This window comes from Lagopus leucura, unplaced genomic scaffold (assembly GCF_019238085.1).
Source record: "Lagopus leucura isolate 7727_CA_CO unplaced genomic scaffold, USGS_WTPT01 Super-Scaffold_100021, whole genome shotgun sequence".
Taxonomy (NCBI): Eukaryota; Metazoa; Chordata; class Aves; order Galliformes; family Phasianidae; genus Lagopus; species Lagopus leucura.
In genome coordinates, this window is record NW_024962274.1 from 10,835,167 (window position 1) to 10,861,741 (window position 26,575).

Sequence of the window (26,575 nt, forward strand, 5' to 3'; positions counted from 1 at the left end):
GTCAGCAAAAGGTTTTGCTGTTGAGTGTGAGTCACAGACTCCCAGGGTAGTCTGCTGTGCTCGTGTTCTCGCCAGTTGTGCTGAGTGTGGAGAGAACTCAGCACTGACAACATCTTTCACGTAGTTTTTCCTTTAAGATGTCATACCTTTTTGATTTTGACAGCAAGCTGCATCTGCCTTGCTCTTGCAACATTTTGTATGTATGTGGAGTGTGGAGGTAAACATCTACATGCTTGCTGTGGATGCTGATGTCTATTTATTATATACTGACATGTTCCATGGGGATCTGACTTCTTTCAGCAAACTAAGAGTTACACTGTGGACCTCCGTGCAAAGCCAGAGTACCACAAGTTCCTTATTGGTAAGGGTGGTGGCAACATCCGTAAGGTGCGTGACAATACCGGGGCACGCATCATCTTCCCAACCTCTGAGGACAAAGATCAGGAGCTGATTACTATCATGGGAACTGAGGAAGCTGTCAAAGAGGCACAGAAGGAGTTAGAGGCCCTCATCAAGAACCTGGTAAGAACTACTGTTACTTCCTTCTGCCTGGCAATGTGACAAGATGCAACGAGTTAGTGTGGAGGACCTGTCAGTCCTAAAGACATGGCTGTTACAAGAGCTTAGGACTTGTTGGAGTGAGACTGTATTGGCTATTGAGTGCAGCAGTCCAGTGCTTATGACCAGGAAGGGCAGGGCTGACTGGCTGGCTGTCATCTGTCGGCAGGATAACGTGGTTGAAGACTCCATGGTGGTTGACCCCAAGCACCACCGCCACTTTGTCATCCGGAGAGGGCAGGTCCTGCGTGAGATTGCAGATGAATACGGTGGGGTGATGGTCAGCTTCCCTCGCTCCGGCACCCAGAGCGACAAAGTCACCCTCAAGGGAGCCAAGGACTGTGTGGAGGCAGCCAAGAAACGCATCCAGGAGATCATTGAGGACCTGGTATGTCTCGGGAAAGCTGTTCCTTCTGCTCTTTGTTGTTTCAGCAGTGTCCTCCTTGAACCTGCTTTATATGAGCAAGTCCTGCAGCAAATTTGGGATTTGAAGCTTTGCTGTCAATATGTAAGGGCTGCAGACTTTGGATCCCAGTCTGGGGCATGGCTGTTAGCTCCAACACGGCCATTTTGTGTGAAGTAGTCTCTCTCCTTTAACCTTCCTCATGGTTTTTAGGAGTGGAAGTAAGAGCTTTACTTGGTGTACTTACAGGCAGTAAAACATTGGAGACTTCATGCACCTCTCTGTGCCTGGTCTGGGGCAATGGCACTCCCTGCCCTTTCCTGTCTCGTTAGTATTGGCTTTTGGAAGTCAGACCTGTGCTCTTCTTTTCCTTCATTCATTATCTTTCTCCTTTTTCCTACTGCTTTCTCCCCTTCAGGGTCATAGAGAGCTTGAGCTTTTGTCTCAGGAGCCTTTAGCATTATGGGCTGGAGGCAGCTTTCAGTAAAAATATTCCATGCTAACCTCTCAGAGAGAAAAAAGATTCCATGAAACGTTTGGTTCTTCCAGTGACAGCAGCTGTTCCCTTTCCCAACACCTCGCTGTGTCCGTTACGGATTTCACCGTGTGCAGGCATCCTGTTTGCACGTGTGAAAGGGCTGCCTCGCAATAGAGCAACTCTGCTTTCTCACAGGAAGCTCAAGTGACAATCGAGTGCACCATCCCACAAAAGTTCCACCGCTCCATTATGGGCCCCAAAGGATCCCGGATCCAGCAGATCACCCGGGACTATGGTGTCCAGATCAAATTCCCTGACAGGGAGGAGAACCCAGGTATACCCAGGGATGCACGTTCACGTGGCAGTTGGGGTGATCAGATGCGTAGTCCTTGCTCAATCAGTGGAGAAGTGCTACTTAAAATCTGTTCAGAAGTGCCCCCACATGTGCTGTGCAGTGTTCCTGAATGGGGGCTTGGCACGAGCCTTGTCCTCGTGATAACAAGGGCCGGTTTTAGAGGGTGAAAATGTAAACGTGTGTTCTGAACGTGTTTTCACCACTGAACACAGGGACATGAGTACCTATCCTGGCCAAAAGCAGAACCCCCCACTGCTCCTTTGCTCTGCAGGCTTGCCGAGGTTTCTCGTGCTCTTCTTGTTGGGTGTACTGAATTAAGCACAGCTGGAGCCTGCACTACCTGTTCTTGTTGGATAGTTTGGCCTACCACCAGCCGTGCTGCTGTAACTTACAGCCAGTGCCATGCAGGTGAGATTCCCTGCTGCTGAAGAAACTGCCAGCCTTTCTCACTGCTTCTGTTGACATAGGAGCATGGCCTCCAGTTCTGTAGTGTGGCTGCAGGTCCTCTCTGTGCAGGCAGAGGCAATATCATTGCTGTGCATAAAGGAGGAGATGATCTCAGTGGATGCTCTTGTTCTGCTCAGTGCAGGCTACGCCACGGCAAGCTGCCTGTGTTGGTAATGACCAATACCATAGTAGGCTGTAGTGACTGATCTCTTTTGGCAAAGACCAAGGCTGAGGATCTGAAGGGGGAGATGCTGAGCAAAGAGGGAGTTCTTGTGCCTTTAACGTGAGACTTTCCATGTTTTCAGCTCCTGTTGCAGAGCCAGCATTGCAGGAGAATGGTGAGGAGGGTGGGGAAGGCAAGGATGGGAAGGATGCAGACCCCAGCTCTCCAAAGAAGTGTGATATCATCATCATCTCTGGTCGCAGGGAGAAGTGTGAGGCAGCAAAGGAGGCACTGCAGGTACGTGGCTTTCTGGGCCCATTAGCCTTACTATGTAGTCCTGTCCTGATGTAAGAAGCTCACCACAAGCTTCAGTGGTGGCATTCAGTCGGGATTGCAGTCCAGGTGGTCACTGGCACCAGCTGTGGAAAAGGTCTGTACTGTCCAAGGGAAGGTCTCCAACTGCCCTGTAATCTTGCCTGGTGGCTTGAGTCACAGTGCCTGACCTAGCAATTGCTGCAGCTGTAAGCAGCCCCAAGTTGCTTGCCAGAAGAGCGTGACATACTTATTTTATGAAGCAGGGCTGGAAAGAGAAACAGTCTGATTGAGGCTGAATCATTCCAGCTTTAGCAGACCTTGCCACGCAGGGAGAACCCTGTAGTGATGCTGTCCAAGTTTCTGCTAGGTGGAAGCCAAGGATATGAAAACAGCCTCTGACTCCTGAGGGGTTTTAAGATGGCTTGCTTGGAAAAGATATTAAGCACCCAACAGATCATCTTAGCATTTGCAGCTGCTCTCTCCTGCAGAGTTTGCACCATGACTACAGGGGAATGTACCTCAATTCAGCAGCATAGTCTCTTGAACAAATATATGGCAAGCACAAAGTCAGGAGAAGTCTTTCATCTGGGTAAACTGTGATCTCTTCTCTGCAGGCTCTGGTTCCTGTCACCATTGAAGTAGAAGTTCCCTTTGATCTGCACCGTTACATCATTGGCCAGAAAGGAAGTGGGATCCGTAAAATGATGGACGAGTTTGAAGTAAGTTGTTGCTTTTCCTCCCAACTTCTCTGTCCTGGAAAATCTGCAGGTGGCCATGTTTGTGGTGCTGGCAGTCGGCTGCGACATACTCAGGACTGCGTTGGCTTGACCATAGCTCAGTAATAAGGAAATGAGACCTGCATGATTTAATCCTGGGCTGAGAGGCTGGTAGATTTTGTGATGAAGCTGTATGATGGGTGTTGATGCTGTGAGTACTGAATGACTTGTTGGGGCCTGTCAGGATTCCTTACCAGTGCAAGAGTAGTTTTTCCTCCTTGGCCGTGGCTCTGCTGTGCCTGCCTGTTTGGGAGGATTCCCTCAAAGCCCACAGGGACAGTGGACCTCTTGATTTCAGGTGTGATGCAGGTTGGCTGCAGACAGCACTGTTGAACATATATTTGTTTCCTGGCCTCTCCAGGGTGACACAGAAACTACTAGGGGCTGAAGTCCTACAGCAGAGCAATCTGATGTTGGTAGTAGCTGAAGAAATAGGGTTCGGGCTGAGTGGGAGCTGTGCTTGGTGGCAGAGGAGATCAGTGAGAAGCCAGTGTAAAGTGAACAGTGGTACAAAATGGAAATCATATGTTGCTCAGGTGAACATCCAGGTCCCTGCTCCTGAGCTGCAGTCGGATATCATCACCATCACTGGGCTGGCTGCCAACCTGGACCGTGCCAAGGCTGGGCTGCTGGAAAGAGTGAAGGAGCTGCAGGCTGAACAAGAGGATCGGGTAAGGCCTGTGCCTGTCCTTCCTTCCAGCCAAACCTTCAGCTGGAAGCTCTAGCTGAACACTAGGCTGTGCCTTCCTTCCACCCAGCCTCTGGTGTTTCCTTCAGAAGCTGTACAACCTCTTGGCACCTCTGTTCTTTTAATAGCACCATTAGCTTCTCTGTAAGTCTGGGAAACTCAGAGTGGCTTATCCAAATATAATACTAACTGACAGGACAATCACTGCCCAGGACTCTCACCCTCATGTCTCACTGAGATGCTGGAGGACACAACCCCTTGCTGTGAGCAGTGAGCCTGTGCTTTGTAGCCAATTCCTATCCCAGCTCTGAATAGATGAGGGAAGAGCTGGGTGGTAGTTTGTTACCTGCAGATGCTGCTAAATGTGGCAAAAGCACAAGGCCCCAGCAGGTGAATGTCTGTAGTCTTCTGTAGCCACTTACACTTGGGCAGGACTGCAGAATCTGTCCTATGCGTTTCAGAAGTAAGAAGGAGGCACTGGGACTTGAGTAGATATCACTGAATCAGCCATGGTGCATTCTCTGCTGTTGTGCCTCACTTTGCTTCTCTTGTTCCAGGCCTTGCGAAGCTTCAAGCTGACAGTCACCGTTGATCCCAAGTACCACCCCAAAATCATTGGGCGGAAGGGAGCAGTGATCACCCAGATTCGCACAGAGCATGAGGTCAACATCCAGTTCCCTGACAAAGATGACGAAAGCCAGGTGAGAGAGCAGAGGATGCACAGAGAGCACTGCTGGTTGTCTGTGGGCATAGAAAGCACAGCATCTTCTCCAGGGCTCTGATTTCTGTTACTGTTGCATAAAGCGGAGGGTAAGAGGAAGCAGCCTGGAGATCCGCTTGGTTATTCACACATCTCCCTGTATCGCAGGCGCAGGACCAGATCACCATCACTGGCTATGAGAAGAATGCTGAGGCTGCCCGAGATGCCATCATGAAGATTGTTGGTGAGCTGGAGCAGATGGTCTCTGAGGATGTGACTCTGGACCATCGTGTCCACGCACGCATCATCGGTGCACGTGGCAAAGCCATCCGCAAAATCATGGATGAGTTTAAGGTGAGCAGGGGGGGATGCAGCACAGGTGGGCAAGTCCTGGGTGGAGCTGGTTACTCCTGTGCTAAGGTAGCAGTTTGGTGTGAGGGTCTGAATTCAGGACTGTCAGGCTCAAATCTTGTGATTCTTTCGTCTCGTGCCTGTGGAGCACTTCTGGCTGGGACAGACACACAGAAAAACCAGTGCTGTTCTGCTCTCCTCAAGCTGTCACCTCAAACATGGAAGCAAAGTCACTGGGCCAGCTGAGCTACCTGGACAGACATGAGCTCAAATATTCCTTCGTGACCTGAGCTGTCCAGGAGCCAGGCAGGGAGCAGGCTCAGCTGGTATCATCTTGCTTGAACATGGTCATAAGAGGAACCTGGAAATGCTTCTTTTCTGCTCTCAGCCCTGCAAACAGCACTGAGCTCTGTCCCTCTGTGAAGCACTTCCAGTAGTAGATTTCTTTCAGGTGGGGTCCTAGATGATCTTTAGGAGAGAGAGGTGGTTGTGTGAGCTGCTCCAGGTACTGGAAATGAACAGTAAACGGATATTGGGGATCTCTGGGAGGGGACTGCACCCAGACCCTCTTAGCTCAAAGAGATTCTCTACATTTCTTTGCTTTGCTTCAACCTTTGATTCCCAAAGACACTTCTTAGGGATCCAGATTTGCCTGCTGGAAGCTGAAAGACTTTGTCACAGTCAGTTTACCTGTGGGAAGGGTCAGCATCCTTGACAATACATGGCAGCAGTGGGTGCTTTACTGAAGGGGCAGTTAATGAATGTGTATCCAGGGTGATGAGCTTTTGGAGGCTTGCATTTTGGTTCGTCTTAGCTGTTGAAACAAGCTTTTAGGTTCACAAATGAGCAGCCTTTGGTTTTGGTCTTATCTTGTATGGCTTCCCTGCAGCCATCTGGAAGGCAAGGGAGCTCAGTGGCTGTGTATGGGGAGCACTAAGCCAGCTATAAAATGATTGTTAGCCAGGATTATCTGTGTATGAGACAGAAAGCTTACTGTGCCTCATGCTGATAGCATGATGATGAAGATGCAGAATGAGGACGCTGTGGAATTGCAGCCCTCCTTTGCTGCTGCCACAAACTTTGCACAGAGAATCACAGACTGGTTTGGGTTGAAAGGGACTTAAAGGCTACCTGGTTTCAACCCTCTGCCACGGACAGGGACATCTCCCTTTCGACCAGGTTGCTCAAGGGCCCATTTAACTTGGCCTTTGGCAACCCATTCCAGTGCCTCACCACTCTCATAATAAACATTTTTTTCCTAATATCTCATCTAAACTTACCCTCCTTTCATTTAAAGCTGTTCCCCCTTGCCACATCACTAACATTCCCTGACAAAGGGCCCCTCTCCTGATTTTCTGTAGGCTCCCTTTAAGTACTGGAAGGCTGCAGTGATGTCTCCTCACAGTCTTGCCTTCTCCAGGATTAGCAACCCAACTCCTCCAGCCATTCTCTGTAGCAGAGGTGCTTTAGCCTGCTGAGCATCCTCGTGGCCTCCTCTGGATCCACTCCAGCAGGTCCATGTCCTTATGCTGGGGACCCAGAGCTGAATGCAGCCCAGTAAAGAGTAGGCTGTAGCTTTTCAGTTGTGCAGGTCTAAGTCCTGTCCTGCTCTTTGTGTTGCAGGTGGATATTCGCTTTCCCCAGAGTGGAGCTCCTGACCCCAACTGCGTGACTGTGACAGGGCTCCCTGAGAACGTGGAAGAAGCTATTGATCACATCCTGAACTTGGAGGAAGAATATGTAAGTGCTCAGCGTATCTGTATGGGGGCTCAGCAAGGATTTCCTTAACCACAGAGCTGAATGTCTGAGGTATCTCCATGTGATATTTTCTACCACAGCATTGGAGAACTTGATCCTTGTGCAGGTTGCTGCAGCTGTCCCTCAGACCACAGGCTGCAAGGACTGCCCCCCTGTCTGGGAAGGGGCAGTGACTAAGTATGCTGGGATGCCACCAGCATGTGCACGTGCTCGCCTTGCTGCAGCTTGCATCACTTAGAGTCTAGTAGTTGGTGGCTATCACACTAGTACAGGAACAACAGGCTGGTGACATCAGACAGGTTGCAGCAAGATGTGGGATAGTTTGGAGCTGGGGATTACAGCAGTTTGAAGAACTGTTAAGATCCATCCTCCTAACTGAGCCTTTTGGCTGCAGCTTGCAGACGTGGTGGACAATGAGGCAATGCAAGTGTATATGAAGCCCTCTTCCCATGAAGAGTCCAAGGCCCCATCCAAGGGCTTCGTGGTGAGAGATGCCCCCTGGGCCACTGTCAACAATGAAAAGGTGAGTGAGTGCTGCTTCTGCTGCGGGGGCACAGAGAGCGTTGGCTGACTGTCATCTGCCCCCCATTTCAGGCCTTGGTGGTGGAGAAAGCAGAGAGGGGCCTTCCTGCTCTTTATGATTTATACAAGCCTCTAGCTTCCAAAGCACCCCTGTCTCCTTCCAAATGTTTTGCCTGCACTGAATGTCCCACTGCCAGATACAGCAGAACTGCTGGGGGATGGAGAACCCTTATCTGAAAGCGTTCCATTAAGTCATGTGGTTTTTAGAGGTTGAGGGGGTGCCCTGGCACCTCTGTCTTATGCTGCAGCACAGAACTAGCTCAGTGTTTGCAGCTGTGTTCTTGCTGGGAGCGATGTATCAGGACACATGGCTGCTCTGTCCTCAGCTGCCCTGGTGTTGCTGCAGGACTGTCCTGACCCTGCTCCAGTGACCAAGTTACTGAGGTTGGGCTCTTGGAGCCCCTGATCCACCTGCTGTTTCCTTGTCTGCACCCTGCTCAGTGCCATCTCTAGAGGCTCAGCTGTCTGTCCTGGGCACCCAGAGGACATGATGATTGTGCTCAGCCCTCGCCCAGAGGACACCAGAAAAGCTGCTTAGCTCAGGGGCACTGTACAAGTTTGCAGCAGGGCAGGAGCTTAACTTGTTCCCTTTTTGTTTGCTCTAGGCCCCTGATATGAGCAGTTCTGAAGACTTCCCCAGCTTTGGGGCTCAAGTTGCCCCCAAGACTCTTCCCTGGGGACCCAAACGATAATGACCTGGAAGCAGAACCATCTCCTCCAGCCCGCTGACCTGACACTAACCTGCCACAAATACTTCCTGTCTGAAATCTGACCCAGCGGCTGGAGCACAAGTCAATTGCCCCACGAGGTCTCCTAATGGTGTCTGGAGTGCTAGACCCCATCCTGCTCCCCTCAGCTATCACCACAGCTAGGACCCATTCTCATCTCTTGATGGATCTACTTTCCTTCTTTGGAACAAGACTTCCGCTCAAATTGAAACACTAAGTGTGTATTTTTGTTAGAAACTTCATAATTGACTTAAAGTGACTAAGATTTACAGCTTCCCAAATGCTAGCAGAAAAATCAGCTCTCTTGAGCATGTCTTACTAGGCATTCTTGCCTTCATTAGGAGACCTCCTTTACTGTGGCTAGGAATCTACTTCCTGTCTCATGACCTCAGGAAATAAATTTCCTTGACTTTCTAAAGCCAAAACGTTTGCCCTCTTTCCTTTGTGTTCATCCCAGGCCTTACCTTACCTTTGTAGAGTGCAATCAACTTTTTTTTTTTTTTTTTTCCTTTGAACTGCCAAAAATTCATTTAATGCTGATAGCTGACTGTGGGGAGAGCTTCAAATAATCTAAAAGGTCAGAAACTTAATTTTTAAAGGAACAAAACCTTCAGTAGGCTGTAGAGGCAGCAGAGATGGAAGGGACCAGAACACCACATGGCTGCCCTGGTCAGGTAAGGGTGCGTTGCCAGCGCACCTCTGCACCACACCAAGCACAGCCCCAGCTGCACGCTCCATGAGTCTTCCAGCGCGCGATGGCAGATCCTGCTCCTAGTTCCCAGCCCTTCCTTATTCACCCTTCCCAAAAGCCACGTGGGCAGTCAGACAAGCCAGCACGTGAGAGCGTTACTGGATGGGACAGATTTGGCTTTGGCTGAGGTTGCTGTGATGGCGTTGGCCCAGGAGAAGTTGGTGGGAAGCAGAGCCCTGAGGAGCTGTAGTCCCCTGCGAGCACCGCAGCATCTAGGTGCGAGCAGCAGGGACACCATGTACTATTGCCTTCTTTCTACCTCAAAAGTCAGTATGATGGTGGCCTCTCAGTGTAGTGGGCGAGCAGCTGCTTCAGCTCTCAGCCCGGCACCCAGAGCAGAACCCTGGAGGAAAACCAAGAGAAGCGTTTTGAGCAGCTGCGTGAGCTCCGCTGGAGGGAAGCAGAGTGCTCACAGGCATATGCAGGCTGTGGGACAGTAGGATTTCCCTGAGCTAGAACCAGGCTTGGCCTCAGGACCTCAGCCCCAGCCTCACAGCAGCCTGCAGAGATCAGGAGCCAGGCTTCTGCTCTGGTGGAAGAGGGGAGCTGAAAACGATGGGGCTGACAGTGTGGTGCGTCAAGCCCTCCCTGAGGCCTCCACTGTATGGGCTGGAGAGGGTGATCCATGCTCCGTCCTCTGGGCTGCTTGTGCCTAGGCCCTGCCCTGGCTTGCTGTAGGAGGCCATGTCTGAGCTCCTCCAGCCAGTAAGAGGAAAACCATCTCTATGAAGAGGGAGGCAGGAGATGCTGGGGCCCTGTGTTCCCTCCTTCCCCTGCTTCAGTCCTACAGAAGTCTGTAGTCTGAGCCATCCTTGTACCCCAGCTGCTTCAGCTCTTGGACAAGCAGAAGTCCCTAGCTTCCCTTCTCTAGTGCTGCTTATGGGGCAAAGGCCTGAATTCTGGCAGGCTGAGCCCAACATGCTTGCCTTTTCCAGCACCGTTCGCTGTCTGACAGGCCTGACGTGGCAGTGCTTCTCCTTCCCATGACAGCTCTCCTCAGAAGAGGCTGCTATGCAGAAATTGCACCAAAACCTCCTAGTGCTCTCTGTAAGTTTGAGAAGTGACTGAAGCAGGCCGCGTCCCTTTGCAGGGCACCTACCTGCCCCTGAAGGACAGGGTGGCTTTGCATCCAGCCAGGAGATAGCAAACAGGGGGGGGTCAGGCAGAACTAGGGTAACACCCTCCCACGCGTGTCTGTCAGAAAATGGTTATTACCCCCATAGCTTAGGTCTGTCCTGTGTCACCAAGCCTACCACCCCCTCGTCCTCTTTATACCCCCTGCCCTCAACAATTGCACAGTTAGGCTTGAGTTACAGTTGGGGCACTGCCACCTGGGCTTGCCCCACAGCCCGACCCTCCACTCTAAAGAAGGTCATGAAGTGATTGTACCTAGTACTGTCCCCCACACCCTCCTTCCGCAGCAGACTGTGGCACGTGTCCGTTTCCTCTCTGACGTCTTCCATATTGTATGTTTCCATAGCAATGATCCCTTGGCCTTAACTTTGGAATTTGGAGACTATATGCAAACATGTAAAAAGGCTCATGAGTATGGATGACACTGGAATTTTATAAATTCTAAAATAAAACCTGAAACAGCTCAGAGTGTCACGGATGTTATTTCTACTGGTGGGTTGAGATCCAGAGCAGCCCCTGCTTGGCTGGGCTCAGCCTGCTGTGAGGAGGCCCGGCCTGCCTGTGCTGAGCCAGGACAAGCGAAATGAGCGCTGCCTTGAGGGGAGCTGAGAGCAAAGCCTGACAGCGTTTCACCCTGACCTCTGTCAGCTTAGGAATGCTGGGGACCAGACAGTGACCACATGCCTGATAAAGCCACACGCTGGCAGCAAGAGGGGACACAGACTCAGCACATCCCCACCCAGTGCCCATGCCCCCTCCCTCCTGGCAGGGCCCAGTGGCCGTTACCTGACAGGTGGTGAGGAAGCCCAAGCATGCAGCCAGCAGGTACCAGTAGGTCAAAGTCAGATTGCCGTCCCTGTCTCTGACTGCCCTGTACCTGTGAGAGCCACATGCAGCTGTCACTGCACCTGCCCGCTCCGTGGCTGGCATCGTCACCATGTGTCACCATGGGATGTCAGCAGAGCAGCAGGTAAGCCCAGTCCCAGGGTGCACAGTCTCAGCTGTCTCCCCACAGTGGTGACATTTCCTCCCCTGATTCCCCAGCTGGAAAGCTTTTGCAGCCCCAAGTCACAGGGACAGGCTGCTGGTCCCGTGCTGCCTGTCCAGCCCCAGCCCACAGGCACATGGTGGGCAAGCCCCAGGATAAGCAGGGCCCTGTGGAAGCTCAGGGTAGCAAGTGGGCAACCTGGACCCAGCTGAACTGAACTGTGTGCTGAGGAGGTGGCAGTGACTGCAGAAAGCAAACAAGGAGCCCAAGCAAACAGCCAGCTGAGGCAGAAGGGCCCCACCTGCAAGCAGCATTGCTGTGCTGGACAAAGTCCCACAGTGCATAGGCTGAGGTGAAGGCACACAGGCTGCTGTTGTGGATGTGCTTGTTGTATACACAGGGCAGGAAACTGAAGGTAAAGGCCATGAGGAAGGCCTGGGCCTAGGCCCTTCTCCTCCCTGGGTGGAATGCACAGCCCATTATCTTACCTCTTTTAACTCCTTCTCCGGTCCCCAGCATGGTTTACAGCTCAGCATTTAACATGGATGCTATACTAGCAGTGCCTCCAGTGGTAGCTCCATCCAGGGACACAGATCCTCACACAGCTTCTGCAACTCAAGCTATCCTCAGTCAACTACAGCAAACCTGTAACTGTGCCTCAAAAACAAACAAACAAAAAAAAACCAAGCAACCAACATTGCTATGAAAGTCTTCCAGCTCTCCTCCACCCTCTGGCTTTACTAACAGATATTTAGCAAAAACTCAACTCTGATACCTGGATGAGCATTTTTATCCGATTCTCCTCCACGCCAACACTGTCACTGCTTCCCACGTTTCTGCAGACCACCTTTAGGTCTGGATGAGGAACAGCGATGCTTGCAAGGATATCACAGACCTGAAGGTTTGTCTCCAAGCAGCTCCAAGTAGAAACGCTCCAGTCTGTTGCAAACACTTGCTGCCAATCCTCCCGGGCAAATAAGATACAAGCACAAGGAAATCTCTTATGTTAAGATTTAATAATAATAACAACATTTCAAAAACAATGAGTGCATTGTACACAAGATCTGGTAGTCAGTGCTTTTTGTTGACTATTTGCTCTGAGAGTGTCAGTGTACTGAAGACCTGGGGAGTGGTGAGTGGATAAAAAACCCAGCTGGGACATTTCTCCAAGGAGGGCAGGAGAGAAAGGGCAGCAGGAGGCTCAGAACCGAACAAACGTGGCATCGATCTGCCGGACAGATGGGAGGGCCAGCATGATTTTGCGCCGGTACTGGGGGTCCTTCTGCAAAGGGTTTCGCTCCAGGTACACAGTTTCCAAATTGTTGGCTCCTTTCAGCTCATCCAGGTCACTCCAGCTCTCAACGAGATTATCATTCATCTGCAGAGCACACACATGCACACACACATCAATACTTCCAGTATCAGGAACCACACCGATGCTGCTCAAGAGGATCATCACCCAGTGGCTCTAACTGTACAATCTTCATGCATCACAAGGAAGTTCCTGTCTATGTGGTCCTTCTCCCAGGAGATTGAAAAAGTAACAATTATCAGTGAATTGCTTCTGGCCTCCCTCAGCAACTGTTTTTTTTTTAACAGTGTTGAAGTGTGGGGGCAGGGGGGAAGCCAGAAGAGCATTTTCCATTTCCAGGTAGGGAAAGGAGCTGGACAAAGCCAGGAGATCCTCTGTCTGGCAGAGGACTCTTAAAGCACTGTGTTTTTGCAAGGAAAGCCCAGTGAGGTTAGGATCTTGCCTTTGCTTCCTGTAAAAGGAACTGAAACAGCTGTGCAGTGCCTTCTATAAGCAGAGCAACCACAAACAGGAGCACTGGAGGAAGTTGCAAAGGATGCCAACAGGTCACACACTGACCATACCGTACTGTCTCATTTCTAACATCTTTTGAACAGGCTTCTCAGCTGCTGTTACTTAAAGAGTTCCTTACGGAATAAATGCCACCAGGTAACACCGCTGGCAGTTGGCTAAGCTACTCTCCAAGATGAGAAAGATGATCTTCGTAGCCTGGACAGTAGGGTCTGCAGCTTGATTCCATTTGCAACCACTTTTCCATCCTCTCTCTCAGCCTCTGCTCAGAAGTTTATATAACTGAACTCCAAACAACAGGCATTAAGCACCATAACATTCAGCTCTAACAAAGGAAAGGAGCTAGAGCACCTGTCAATTCATGAATACCTGCTGCTTTTCCCTAAGACAGGAGCAGATTTGTGTGCAGGTCCCCAGAGTGGCAGAGTACTGATAAAAATCAGGTGGAAAAAGTCTCTGCATATATCCTTAGCAGACTTATGAATGGTAAAGGGCCTGCTACCCAGGGTGTCACAAAGGTAACAGCAGCAACCCTAAGCAACTACCTGCCTCCTAGAGTGGAAGTAAACCAGAGTTCCATTTGTTTCGTATTTGTAACATGACCATATCAAGTCTGTTCTAAACAGAGGCTGTGATCCAGGCAGTGGTGACACAGTATCAGCTTCTCTCATTACACAGTCATGCTGACTCGAAGAAAGATGAGATTTGCAAAAATAGGACACAGTAAGGCTGTTTCATAACCACCACAAGCATGAAGGCAGGGCCTATATTCTAGATAGAGACAGGCTTGTTACCACTAACCAAAGCCCTGCCAAAATCTTCGAAGGCTCAAGTCCTTCCCAAGGGAAAGCCATCACACTCTGCCCTCCTAAGATGGTTCAACAAGATGAGAAACATTCCAAGAGCTGCCCAAAGGACAGCTGTCCAAAACAGCCATTCACCACTCCAACCCACCAGAGGCCTTTTTCTCTGTGTACAGCACTTACCCAGAACTCCTGCAGCTCTGTTAGGTGACTGATATTTTCAATCTTCTTGATTCTATTGGATGCAATGTCCAGCATTGTGAGTTTGTTCTAGACAAGCAAACAAAAACGTTACACTAGATTTCCTTTCACCTTCCATCTCTCAGGCCCAGGCATAAAAATCATTACAAGCAATGACATGTTATCACCAGCTGTCCTACAATGAGAAACGTAGACAGGAATACATTTAGCAAGACTGTTTTTTAATTGAGCCGGGTTACTGACCTCCCAGAAGCCATGCAGCAAAAATGAAAGCAATTACTTGCTGGATGGCAATGTCAGTTGAAGGCTCCTACAAAGACAAGTTTTCTCTCTCCATAGCACACTAACAGGAATCCATTAACATTTGGATCAGAAGCATCCTCCTGGGCAGTTGAACACTTTCTGCAGCAGAAAGTTTGGAAGCTTTAGGGAAAGCTTTCTGCCCTGCACACAGCCAAGTTCCTGATTTCTCTGCTCTCCTACAATGCCATCTGCTGTTGCACGAGGATCAAAACGCTACAGACTTCTGTGAAATCAATCCTATCTAGAATTACAGTGTCAGGAAGGCAAGCCACATGCCATGGCTCGTCCCTCTCACTCCCAGCTCCACTTGTCCTACCCATACAGACTCAGGGTTATCTACAAACTGCTGTCAGGAATGCTACATCAGAGCCAGCCACCAGTGGCCATCAGTCATTTCACTGCTGAAGATCTGCCAGGCTGCTGCATGAACCACATGCTTCAAATGCTCCCTCCACAATCAAGAAAGCAACTTACTCCAGATCCAGAGGGGCTCTGTGCATGTAAGGGATTTCAATGTAACTAATGCTTGGATTTTTGTGGTCTTTTCAAGATATTCAGAACCCTTCCTGTAACTGAAGCAGCTGAGGAACAAAAGATTCAGGCAAAGCCCACCCCCCTGGCAGGATGCTGAGGGCAGCAGTTCTGACACACTCATACTGCTCACATTGTTCTCCAGTCCCTCGATGACTTCGATGCCGTTGTTGCTGAGGTACAGCTCACGCAAGTTCACTAAGCTCTGCAGCCCCTCAATCTTGGTCAGACGGTTACTCTGAAAGCATAACAGTGTAAGAGCAGTCTGAACAACCCACAATGCAAGCGAGTCATAGGAGATAAAGCATTGGAAGGGGAAATTGCCTGCCTGGGTCAACATCGATGCCATGTGCTAGGTTTTAAAGGCCTGCACCACCATACCTAAGGAAGCAAAGTCTTCAGAGGAAGCAAAGGCTCCAAATTCAGGAGAGTCAGACCCTGACCTCCCCATCACAAGCAGCAGTTTCCTACTTGGTCTCTTCAGAAACATGCTGATGCATTAATAGCATTCATTCTGTAGGCCTTTCTAGCAGAATAACCCAAAGTGAAGTTACAGGATTTCAGTTCTGATACACTCTGCCACATGCAGCTCTGTACATCCTATAGGTTAAGATGCCTACATGTACTGTAACATGCAGAAGGTACGACTTCCTCAGGAACTGTTTGCCTAGCTTGTGCTAGACTGCATGAACTTTGTCATGTGGCTTTTATTCCACCCATTAAAAAGCTGGAAGCTTCCAGTAGCTCATTAAGGACAGGTTTCATTTAGCACAGGCTTGTCATTCACTTTTCTTCCCTGTTCAGGCAGAAGGCAGTGACACTGAGCTCAGTGCCAATGAAAGGACTTCTCTGGCATTACTCATTGGATGTCACTGCAAAAACAACAAGCAGTATTTCAGGAAGGAAGTTGGGCTTCACATTCATTTCACTCTTCTACTACGGCAGTTTGAGCCAAACACCAAAGATTCCTGAGAGCTCACTGTAAAGGTGTTCACATCACCGAGGGTGTTTCAAACACAACAGGACAGAGCAGGATCAATACCTGTATACTGAGCACGGTCAGGTTTGTCAGCGCATCCAAGTTCTGCAGCTTGGTGATTTTGTTCTTTCCAAGGAACAGGCTGTCCAGATTAGCCAGGGCGTCGATGTTCTCTATGGCCTGCAAGAGCAAAGCAGACGGCGTTGCTGCGACGCACAACTCCAACCCGCAGATACACTCAGCACCACCGCACAGCCTTGAACTGTGCAGCACTTCCCCTCCTGTGAGAAACAACCTGCCAGTTCCACAGCACAAAGCGTGCAGGCCAGGCCTCCCTCAGGACCCGAGAGCAAAGCGCAGGGCTTTGTGCAGTGACAGCAAACCTCAGCCTGTGAGGGCTGGCCAAGGCACTGCTAGCTGCTGGCTTCAGCATGGGTCACATCGCTTTCTCCTGGCTGCAGCCCCACTGTCCAGGCAGGATCAGAGAAAGCACAGCCTGTGTAACACTGAAAAGGACATTCCCTGGGCCACCAGGTGCTCACCCAGGGCAGGAAACGCTCATTTGTGAATCTAGGGTATCTGTCACTGGTGAATGGAAAGAGAAGCTGGAGGAGAAAAAGTCATTCCCAAATTCAGTACTAGCCATCAGTGATGAAAGCATTCGGAGGCAAGCTGCCCAGCTCCTGTGCTCATTGGTTTCTCTGCCATAAGCAAGGTTAATTGTCTCCTGGGTGTATCTAGATGCCATAAGCTGCTGGCACATTTAATACTGTCTGTATATTCACACAAGTGGCAGCACGTGGCAATTTAAGCAACGCACACGTTAAATACACACACTGCTGACAGAGCATCCACACATCAATTTAAATGCTGAGCTCAGCTTTCAGTGGAAGAGAACATCTCTGTGAGGCACCAAGAACAACCATATTCTTTGGTTATAAAAAATAGAATAAAAAAAAAAGGGTGCACCAGAAAGCATCAGAGGATTAAAAAAAGACAGGGCAAGAAGAGGGATAAAATAGGGGTTTTAGAAAGGGCTCCTGTAAACAGGAGGAAATCTAAAAAATCCTTTTTTCTCTGCAAGGGAAAAGCCACAAAAAATACAGAATAGAAGCAGGCACTGCTAAAAACAGGATTTTAAAAACAGGTTTCAGCTCACAGGAAAGCAGCAGCATGGATATGGATACACAGCTGTGCATCCGTGCTCAAGAACTTCGTGACATGCCAGCTTCCAGAACCCTTCCTGCCAGGCAGGACAGAGCCCAGCAGTGCTGGTGACACAGGACACCACAGCCCAGCACCACTCAGACTTCTGTGTGCACCTGTGGGCAAGGGAAGGCAGAGGAGAATGGACACATGCACACAGTGTATTACAGGTACCTCCGGGAAGGAAAGAAGCTTTTCAATCTCTACCCCAGAACTGCCAACAGATTCAACATAAGCTGTTTATCAGCTCATATTTGGACTCACCCTCCTTCTAAGCCTGTGGACTTACCCCTGTTTTGGCCTTGCAAGAAAATAATAGATTTGTTTCTCAATGGTAGCTCCCCCAGCCCTGAGGAGGAAATACTTGTGACTCTGAGGGTACTGAGAAGAAATAATCAGAAAGAAAGAAAAAAAGCTACTTAAAGCTATAAAAAAGCCACATTTAAGTATGAAACAGGCATGAGGAAAAAAAGCTAGGGAACAAATGAAGTGCTTGCCTTGTAGTTGCCTCAGTCCAACTTTGGAAAGAAAAGCATGAAAATGGATCAGCTCAGGCATGAAATTGTTTCCCCACCATTCCTATAAGAAGGACAGAACTACAAGTGTTTGCTAAGTCACCACAGAGCTGGTGAAGTGCACCCCAAGAAGTTAAGAGTTTCGCAGCAGATGACCAACACAGCACTACTGCAGAAACCTTAATGCCCAGGGGATGAACGTAGCAGGCACCCCACACCCACAGACACTGCCTGACCTGCCTGCTCACAGCTTCTTACACACACACACCTATGAAGCACGCAGCCAGGCCATCCTGCCAGCAGGAAACTACCACAACAATTCTGGTTTCCGCAGGTGAGATGCATTTTTTCATGCCTACCCTAGACACAGGTTTCTCACTCCAGTAAAGCAGCACAGAGCATTGCTTTTCAAAGAATAAACAGAAAAGATGCTAAAAACAGGAAAATTTAGCTTGTTACCCAGGCAGTGATATCATTGCTTTGGTTCTTACCACGCACAGCCTCAGCGCTGCAAAAAAAATGCACATAAAATAGTTCAAGCTGGTCATTTAAAATATATTCTCCAGCTTCTCCACCACTGGTGGCAATACAGCAGCCAAGTATCAGCACAGAAACCCAGCTGGTTTGGTTTTCAGTCTTACTTGCACTGTGTAATGATGCTGAGAAATGAGATGTAATAGTTTTCTTTAACCCAGCTTTGGAAACACAAGGATTGGTGCCCCTAAGGCCTATTATGCTTCTGAACACAAAGAATGCACCTCTATAAATCACATTCCCCAGCCTATGTGAACCATAAGGCTCCTTACCACTCGTCTGGCTGATGCTCTCCCACTCAGCATTAATTCTCCCTACATGTTACTCTCCAAAGTAACAATTCCTTCAGACAGAAGAGTTGCTTCAGTTCAGCTTTTGGAGAAAAATGAGTTTTTCCAGTTCATAAAAGCAGCAAACATTTCTGCCCTCAAAGGCTGTTTGTAATTGCTTGAGTTTCCTTCTTTTTAGAAAGGAGATGTGCTTCCACGACACTTAGAATATGGAAAACAGATCAGTATTTCCCTCACTTGTTCATTCAATGTAACAAAGAGTTTCTCAGCATCTGCAGCTGGGCAAAGTCATTTTATACAGTTTCCAGACTGTAAGAAGTGAGTGCATTCCAGCTATTTCAGAGAGTGTACATAGAATTGAAAAAGCTTGTAAAAAATTAATAGTTCACTCTGCACACAGTGAGTGTTGCCTGCTTCACCCATTCTCTTATGACCTGGGCAAAATGCAGAAGCCTGCCTTATGGACAGCAGACACCACTCAGAACTGCCTCCCTTGAAGTGCAGTCAAAATCACAAAACTGGAAAGGTTGCTAACTGACAAGTAAGAAAAAGCAGTCAGCAGTGGGCTATCAGGTTTCTGAGGCACTTCAGAGCAAGGCCTCAAGAAAACCTTTTTCTTGAGTGAGAAAATTGTGGAGATCTATCAAGTACACACACGAACCTGAAACTGCTATTAGAGTTCAAGTGATTTGATGAAGTAGAAGCAGGCAGAGCCACGAGGAAGGCAAGAGAAAACAATAGCTGTAGTTTTGATAGGTTTGGCTCCCTGTCGAGAGAAAACTGCCATCTGCAGAAGGCAACACACAGGGAATGAGCTGAAGAGAAATTCCTCAGTTGTAGTTTAGAAGCCAGGCACTACACACACACATAATGGAAGGATCCAGCAGGTGCAGCAAATAAACAACTACACATCAAATGGCTAGAACAATAAGAACAGCAAAACCACAAGTCAAAGTCAACACAGAGCACTTTGAGAACAGGCTAATCCCAAAAGCCACAGAGCTCAAAACTCTCCAGCTAACATCTCGCACAGCAAGCCTACCCGAATTCGATTGGATCCCAACTCTAACATCTGTAACAGCTGCAAGTTGCTCAAATTCTCAATTTTGCTGATTTTGTTGTTGACGAGGAAGAGTTTTTTAAGTTGGGTAAGCTGATCTAGTCCTTCAATGTGTCGCAGAACATTAAACGAGATGTCCAGGATCCTGAGGTAAAACAAAACAAAGGGCTCTTCAGTCCAGGAGGCATGGAAGGTCCTGGCAGAGGCATTTGTGAACTGATGGTGAGCCTCACTATCTGCAGAAATCAAGCATTTTGTTAGGCCGTGAAGCTGGAGTCACAAGTGGCATTTCTTTAATCAGAAATAATGAATACAACTTTCAAAATACTGTCATAGCAAGCCATGGAGAAAACAAAGGTATGTCACATGCAACAAGCACACTGTTTTGCCCAGCTGTGCAACTGCCACCATGGGGGGAAGCCAACTTTCAGCACTGTACCATAGGAAACGTGTATCTCTACAAGCTCTGCCTCTCTGGGACAAGGCCTCTCTTCAACATGAAGCAGTTAGCACTGCTGTAAGCACATCACTCCTCCCCAGTCTCAGAGAAAATGGTTGTGATCCACCTCCAGACTGATGAAGGACCAGTGCCAGAAGCTGGGAATAGCACTTTGTCCCCAGGAGAGTCACTTCTCTAGTCGTTTTCTACAGAAGCACAAATGCTATATGGAGCATCCCTATCAATACCAAGGGATGCCTGAGTGCTCCTGCACCTGCATGGAAGCCACCTACCTTGCTGTGCTTGCTGTTTTACACAGATGATGTTTCATTTCCACTGTCCCAGCTGAGCTCCAGGACAACAGAACTAGTTTACTGTACAGTTAAGCATCAATGGAGACCAGATACTGTCCTTCACAGACAAGAGAAGGACGAGAAGGCTCTGGGTGCTTAAGACTGGAATAATTACAGCTCAGCGAGTGACAACCCACCCACAGCCCAAACCTGGTGATTCCCCACAACTCACTCAAGATCCACGAGAGCCTCCAAGTTCTCAATCTTCCGAATCTGATTGTCGTACAGATCCAGCTCCCGCAAGGTCTGCAGTTGCTCCAGGTTCTCAATGCGCTTCACCAGGTTCTGACGCAGACACAGAGTCTGGCAGGAAAACAGAGGTGAACAGCAGCACGTCATGACTTCTGGCATACAGGCACAAAGTGGGTTTTGCTTTGTAAGATACGATATTTTCCTGTTTTCTCCCATCTCTACAGAAGGAAAGCCTTCACCACGAATACAGCCACCAGAACAGCACCCCACAGAAGCCACGTAATCACCATCCTTGGAAGAGTTTCACCATGCAGGGCCTTAAGCCACATGCTCCAACCAGACCTGCTTTGAGCAGGAGTTTACTACAAGCCTCCAGAAATCCTTTAAGGTTCCAGGGAGACCTCAGCTGGCCTTACAGAAGTAGAAGGGAGCTTACAAGCAGGAGGGGCACCAACTTAATAAATGGTCTAATAGTGATAAGACAAGGGGAAATGCCTTTAAACTAGAAGAGAAGAAATTTAGGTTGGATGGACCTTCTTCAGACAAACTGTCAAGGTTTTACGATTCTTGGCTACTGGTATTCCACATCATTACATCACGTTGACACAAACATAAGGTGAAATTGCTAGGATGGCAGCCAAAAAGACTCTTGAGTTTGTTCTCTGGTAGGTCTGACACACACACTCTCCAGCTCCAAATGATATTCTCTATTCCTTCCAGCTGTTACCTTTACTTTCTTGAGCACCTCGAACCCTTCAATCTTCCCAATTCGGAAATGATTCAGGTCAACGTCCTGAGAGAGAAACAGAGGTCAGAGGGATTCAGCAATCGTTTCAAAATACTCTTTGAAGACGAGCCCAGTCATTTTCTTCTAAGAAAAATTACAGACTTACAGAAAGCGCAGCTCATTAAAACTTCTCCTTAAAGAGCTCGTAAAAATTTGGTTTGGCAGATTGATTTTACCAGCACACGGCCTAAGTTCATTAACTGCAAAGGCAGCACCTGTGAGAGGGCAAAAGCCTCTTCAGTGTGAGCTTGGTTTCACCAAGAGAGGACCATTTCTTTTAGTAAATTCATAATTTTACTGAGAAAGAGTTGTGCAGCTTGAACAAAGTGCTGCACAGAATTCTCTTACCCACTTACTGCTTAACTGCAACACACTTTGCTTCTGTGTTTATTCTAAAACTCAAAATGGCAAACAAAAGGTTTTGGATACTGATTAAGAGTAGAATACTTCTATGTCTAGCCTGAAGGCTCTGAACCAGTTTCAGAGAAGATAGGATAGCCAGGACCTTCAGGAGAAGTAGATCTTTTAGTTAGGTTTCAACACTTGCTTTCCCTTTCATCCTGCTACGTAAAGCCTGACAGAACAAAACCCCTTCCTTTACCTCAGCTTCTGGGTCCAGGCTAATTGTCTCCATGTCCACTGGTGTCTCTGCTTCTCCTGCAGCAGAAACAAACATGTTACAGACTCCTGCTATCTGATAGTTAGAGACACGATGACAATGGCTAACACCCAGAGGGACAAAGGGAGCAAGCACCCTTCAGAACAAGTCACACACAAGATGCACAGTTTGGAAATTTTGCTGCAGTGAAAACACACTCACTTGCATCGGGACAGCAAGCAGTGAAACAAAGCTTCCTTACCAACACAACTCCACGCCTAGAAGCAAATGAAAAAAGAGCAGCACTTTACCCAGCCTGCCCACCTGGCTGATGTGTAACGCTGCCTTAAGACTGAACTTGGCAGGATTTCCTTTCTTTACACTTAGTGCAAGCATCCCTCTGAGGATGTTCCCTCCAAGGAGTCTGTGCTCCTCAGACAACCTAACATGGGTGCCAAGGAGGAACCTAAGTACACCTAAAGCTTGCAGCTGGTAGTGCCAAGAATGACCAAGCATCTCCACAAGCTCTCCAGCCTTTATTTCACAAATATTGCCAGTGTATGCTGAGCACACACTCGCATGGACTTCCCTTCTTTTGTTTGAATAAGCTTAGTAATATGCTAGAAAACTGTTTATCACACTGCATGCATTTGCTTGGGAAATGCTTTTGTAGTTCTGGAAGGTAGCCCAGCATTTGCTGTACTTCTATCACAGCACAAGAGGGAGTGAAGTTTACTGGATACATTCATGCTGAATAATTCACACCCGATTCCCAGTTGCAGAAGATGGTGTGCTGTTTGCATCAATCTCCAAAGGAAGTCTAATAAGGCTTTGCAAAACAGATACAAAACATGCAACCCCTTTCCGTTCTAAGCATATAAGCCCTCTGTGCAACCACAAAACTGGAAGCATCTTTAATATCAGTCAAGTTTCAAAGCCTTTGGATTAAATCCTGCATTTTACAGCATGCAAGCCCATTCCATTAAAACAATCATGAATTTTATTTCCCGAGCAGGGCCTCAACATTCACACAAATGCCAAACACCCTCAATCCTTAATGGGTGCTTTTCCTACAAATGCTTGGCATCATCTGCAGTCAGGTAAAGACTAATGGTACAAACATCACAACTGTTAATCCTGCCAAGCTGCAGGCTTTGATAGCTCCACGCAGCTATTTACCTCACTGTATTGTGCCACGACAGGAAAGAGCCCTCACTGAACTGACTTGGGTAAATTAAGATTTAAAGAGTCTACTTTTCTTCTCATAAAAGAAGGTATCTCATCTTTTAATATTTTATATAGCATAAATTAGCACGGAGCATAAATTACAGTTTAGGGATTGAAAGTGAGCTGAGAGTTTTGGTGACGTTGCGTGGTGGTATAGAAATGCCACCAGAACTGACAAGCATAAATGTGCCCATCAGCATTTTAGCACCAGGCAGCAGTTGAATTTCCATTTTTCTTCCAGATGAGGAGGGATGCACTTCAGCAGGGGAACAGACACACTTCCAGCTGCTCCCATGACCACAGCTCTTTAACCTATTTCTAGGGTGCAAAAATCTGCCAGCACAGGGCGCTCCAAGACAAACAGCCCAGCTGAACTTACAGCCACCAGGAACAGTCTGAGGTCAGAACAGCAGTTATGTGAGACATCTCATTAGAAAAAGACCAAACTATTCCCCTTGGACTGAGTTGTACAAGCAGTAAGCTTCAGTGCTGTGATGGAACCTGTCCTTTTGGGGCTTTAGAGGTGTCTAACAGTACAGCTGGTGCACTCTGTAGATACTTAGGTCAAAAATGTTCCTCTGTCTCTGCCAGCTGAGAGGCTTCCCTGTCAAGCGGCGCATTTCCTCGCAGCACACACAGCAGCTCACATGCTCTGCAGTACATCACACACTCAGTATGAAGTACTGTAATCCACAATTTAGCATGCAGGCAGTTTCACAAGAGGGAACAAAGAAATACATCACTTTGCCACTGAAGTTACTTAAGAGAGCTTTGGTGTAACCCACGCCTGCGAGCTCTGCAAGTGCAGGAAGAAAGGATGCCACTCAGGAAGCCCGAGTTCTGCAGCACAGAGCAGCAGTTACTGTTACGTAAATCCACAGCACCACAGCCATCTGAAGCCCAACTGCACATGCATGACAAGTATAATAAGTTCTAAGATTTCACAGCAGCAGTGCTGTTCCTCAGAGAACTCACTCAACAATGAATGTGAAATCTCAGCTGTGTCATCTCTATTTGTGAGCTCCAATGAAAAAAGGTGGCAGAACATCCATGCTCCTTTCAGCTGAACACCTTAGCTTCCTTGCCAGCTCTTAACTCAAGTGCTCCAGTATCATTCCTCTTTTTGGTTCCTATCCTAGAAATAGTTGCTTGTTTTTTACACTAAGTAGCATCCAATGTAAATCAGACAACAAGCTGTTTTTTTCCTGCCCCCATTTGAAATAAAAGCATGTTGTTCAAAGTCGTTTCTCTCCTCTTACAGCTCCCAAAGGGAAACACCACACAACACACAGCCTCAAATGCACAAATAAATGACGTCAGCTGAATGAATGCTCAAACCATTACGCGCACGCAAAGGAAAACCATCCCCGACTGATCTGTGTGCTTCAGCTGATGGTGCACAGCTCGGGATCCCCACAGTTTGTGGGATGTGCTCTTAGACACATCACCACACATTTTTCAACTTACAGGTGCGGCTTTTTTTTGTTTAATAGCTAACAATGTCTTAAAATTTGCAGCAGAAAGTGTTTTATTTCAGTTCCATTTCCAGGCCAATAATACCTACAAGCAGGTCTATCCAAAGGATGCACTGCACCTCAAACTGTTAGCTATTGTTAGAAGTCCAGGTGATACTGCAGTGTAGGTTCTTCAGCTATCGATTTGCTTTGACAAATTGCAAGCTACCATAAAACAAACATATCCATTAAACAAGCACAGGCTTTAAAGCACCTGCTGAAATTTCTACCCAACAACTAAAGCAAACTGCAAAAACAGCAGAGACGTTTTGAAATCAAGGCAATTCAAACAGGTACAATTTTCATGCCTTAGAATTTTTAAGCAAAAAAAAAAAAAAAAAATCCTGCAACAAAATAAACGACATCAACCTGCTTTCCTCAGCCTACCTAGAAAAAGTCCTCTTTGCCTTCCAAAGGGATCTGGCAATTTTTAAAGTTAAAAGTTATACACAGTAGAGGAGTATGAAGAGCTGGCTTCGTTCATCTTTAATAAACACTTCCAGCATCTTTCTATAGAAAGTGAGAGCCCTTCCACAAAGAAGCACGAATCAAGCTCTTTTTGAATGCTGACATTTCAAAGAGAAGCATGGTTTCACACACTGATAATTAAAAAAAGGATCTAATATCTGCAATTCCATGAAAGAAGGCAGCTTTACAATAGCAAGGAATTATGCTATTACTTAAAAAAGTTTTCTCTAGGGCAGCTGTTATCTAACACTGAGACAAACGCAGTGTATCACACAGAGAAATACAAAGGACTGACATGGGTGGGCGGCTCACACCTCCCTAAAGCCATTACTGAGGTGGGAAGGTACCTGGGGAGTTCTCACCATTCTGCTCATCTCTCAGGCTCTGCTGGCTGAGGTCTGTCACTAAGCACACTGCTTGCTTCTTCCCTTCATCTTCTGACTCCTCCGATTCAATCCGCTTATCGACTGCAGGAGACAGAGAACAGCAGAGTTAGGTTGCTTCTGGCAGCACGCTGAGGGCAAAAAGCAGCAAGCAGATATCACAACCAGGACTCACAAATACCACTACGCAGTTAGTAGAAATCCTAAATTAACTAAATGAAAGGTTTAGTCTTAAATAAAAGGCCTCTTACCCCTTGTTTCTACTTTGATTTTGGATGCACTTTTTCCTCCCATCACATCTTCCTAAAACCAACAATCTGGGAAGAAGACTGGAGGAAAAAGGAAATTTCTTAGATCAATGAAGTGCAATTCCAAAGATTACGGAAATGGAAGGAGATCTACGACACTTAAAAACCTTTCAGAGGAAATAAAACCAGTGTCACGCATGAGAGTACCAACGACACGCAGAAGAGCCACAAAGGCAGGGCTGGCTGCAGCCCGAGCGGCCGCCTGGGCACTGCGCCGCTCCCGCACGAGGAAATCTCACCGGGGGATTTTCCTTACGTTCTCTTTACGTTTTACATCACGGCCGCCTCCACAGCCCCGTTTCTGCCACCTCTCCCGCAAAGGCCGCGCCCCGCGCCCCTCAGGCCCCGCTCCTGGGATCACCACAGGGCTCGCCTCAGGCCGGACCCCCGGGGGCTGTCCAGCCAGGACTGCCCCGAGCCTATCGCACCCTCCGGGACCTCCCGATCCACGGGCAGCACCCCGGGACCGCGCCATTCCGCGCTCCATGCCGACCCAACCCCGCCGGCCGCAGCGGGCTCTCACCCTCCATCATCTCCTGCTGCCCCTCTCCGCTCCCGGCCGCCATATTACTTCTCCTCCCACCGCCCCCTTCCGGCAACCGCCTCAACGACGGTCGCAGCCAATCAGAGCCCAGAGCCGGCGCCCCTCAGACAGCCAATCGTCTCCGCAGGTGTGAGCCTGAGGAGAGAGGGGTGACGGTTGGGGCCGTCCGGCTCTGGTGCGCGGGCGGGGCCGTGACCCGCAGCATTCTGGGAGTTGTAGTGCGCCGCTGGCGGGAAGGAGGCCTGCCGTGCCGTGCAAGTTCTGGGGCTGCTCCCTCGCAGCGGCGCCCCGGGCCCGGCGGTCCGCTTACAGGCTCCGCTTCCGCGGTTTGCCTCAGCTTTGC

General features: G+C 48.5%; 2 protein-coding genes across 5 annotated transcripts in view; one reads left to right on the forward strand and one right to left on the reverse strand.

Annotated features, from left to right (window-relative positions):
• The window catches only part of LOC122183832 (high density lipoprotein binding protein), a 33,384-nt gene extending 24,657 nt beyond the window's left edge, over positions 1–8,727 (forward strand). For both annotated transcript variants that reach the window (XM_042878157.1, XM_042878158.1), the window contains exons 18-28: positions 301–522; positions 728–946; positions 1,635–1,773; positions 2,547–2,701; positions 3,334–3,438; positions 4,032–4,166; positions 4,741–4,884; positions 5,052–5,237; positions 6,858–6,974; positions 7,387–7,515; positions 8,180–8,727. In XM_042878157.1, coding sequence (XP_042734091.1) covers positions 301–522; positions 728–946; positions 1,635–1,773; positions 2,547–2,701; positions 3,334–3,438; positions 4,032–4,166; positions 4,741–4,884; positions 5,052–5,237; positions 6,858–6,974; positions 7,387–7,515; positions 8,180–8,266 — 1,638 coding nt within the window. In that variant the 3' untranslated portion in view covers positions 8,267–8,727. The remainder of the gene's footprint in view (positions 1–300; positions 523–727; positions 947–1,634; positions 1,774–2,546; positions 2,702–3,333; positions 3,439–4,031; positions 4,167–4,740; positions 4,885–5,051; positions 5,238–6,857; positions 6,975–7,386; positions 7,516–8,179) is intronic.
• Positions 8,728–12,172: 3,445 nt separating this feature from the next.
• PPP1R7 (protein phosphatase 1 regulatory subunit 7) lies at positions 12,173–26,289 on the reverse strand. 3 transcript variants are annotated; one of them, XM_042878469.1, is made up of 11 exons: positions 26,212–26,289; positions 25,632–25,709; positions 25,345–25,464; positions 21,792–21,847; positions 21,131–21,196; positions 20,384–20,514; positions 19,402–19,564; positions 15,878–15,994; positions 14,969–15,073; positions 13,984–14,070; positions 12,173–12,553 (listed from the first exon to the last, which is right to left on the reverse strand). In XM_042878469.1, the coding sequence occupies exons 2-11, from the start codon at positions 25,672–25,674 to the stop codon at positions 12,377–12,379; spliced, it is 1,065 nt and encodes a 354-aa protein (XP_042734403.1). In that variant the 5' UTR covers positions 25,675–25,709; positions 26,212–26,289; the 3' UTR covers positions 12,173–12,376. The 3 variants fall into 3 exon arrangements, with proteins under 3 accessions (XP_042734403.1, XP_042734407.1, XP_042734404.1); XM_042878473.1 differs by lacking the exon at positions 25,632–25,709 and having other exon boundaries at positions 25,360–25,464; positions 26,212–26,277; XM_042878470.1 differs by lacking the exon at positions 25,632–25,709 and having other exon boundaries at positions 26,212–26,277.
• Between the last annotated feature and the right edge of the window lie 286 nt (positions 26,290–26,575).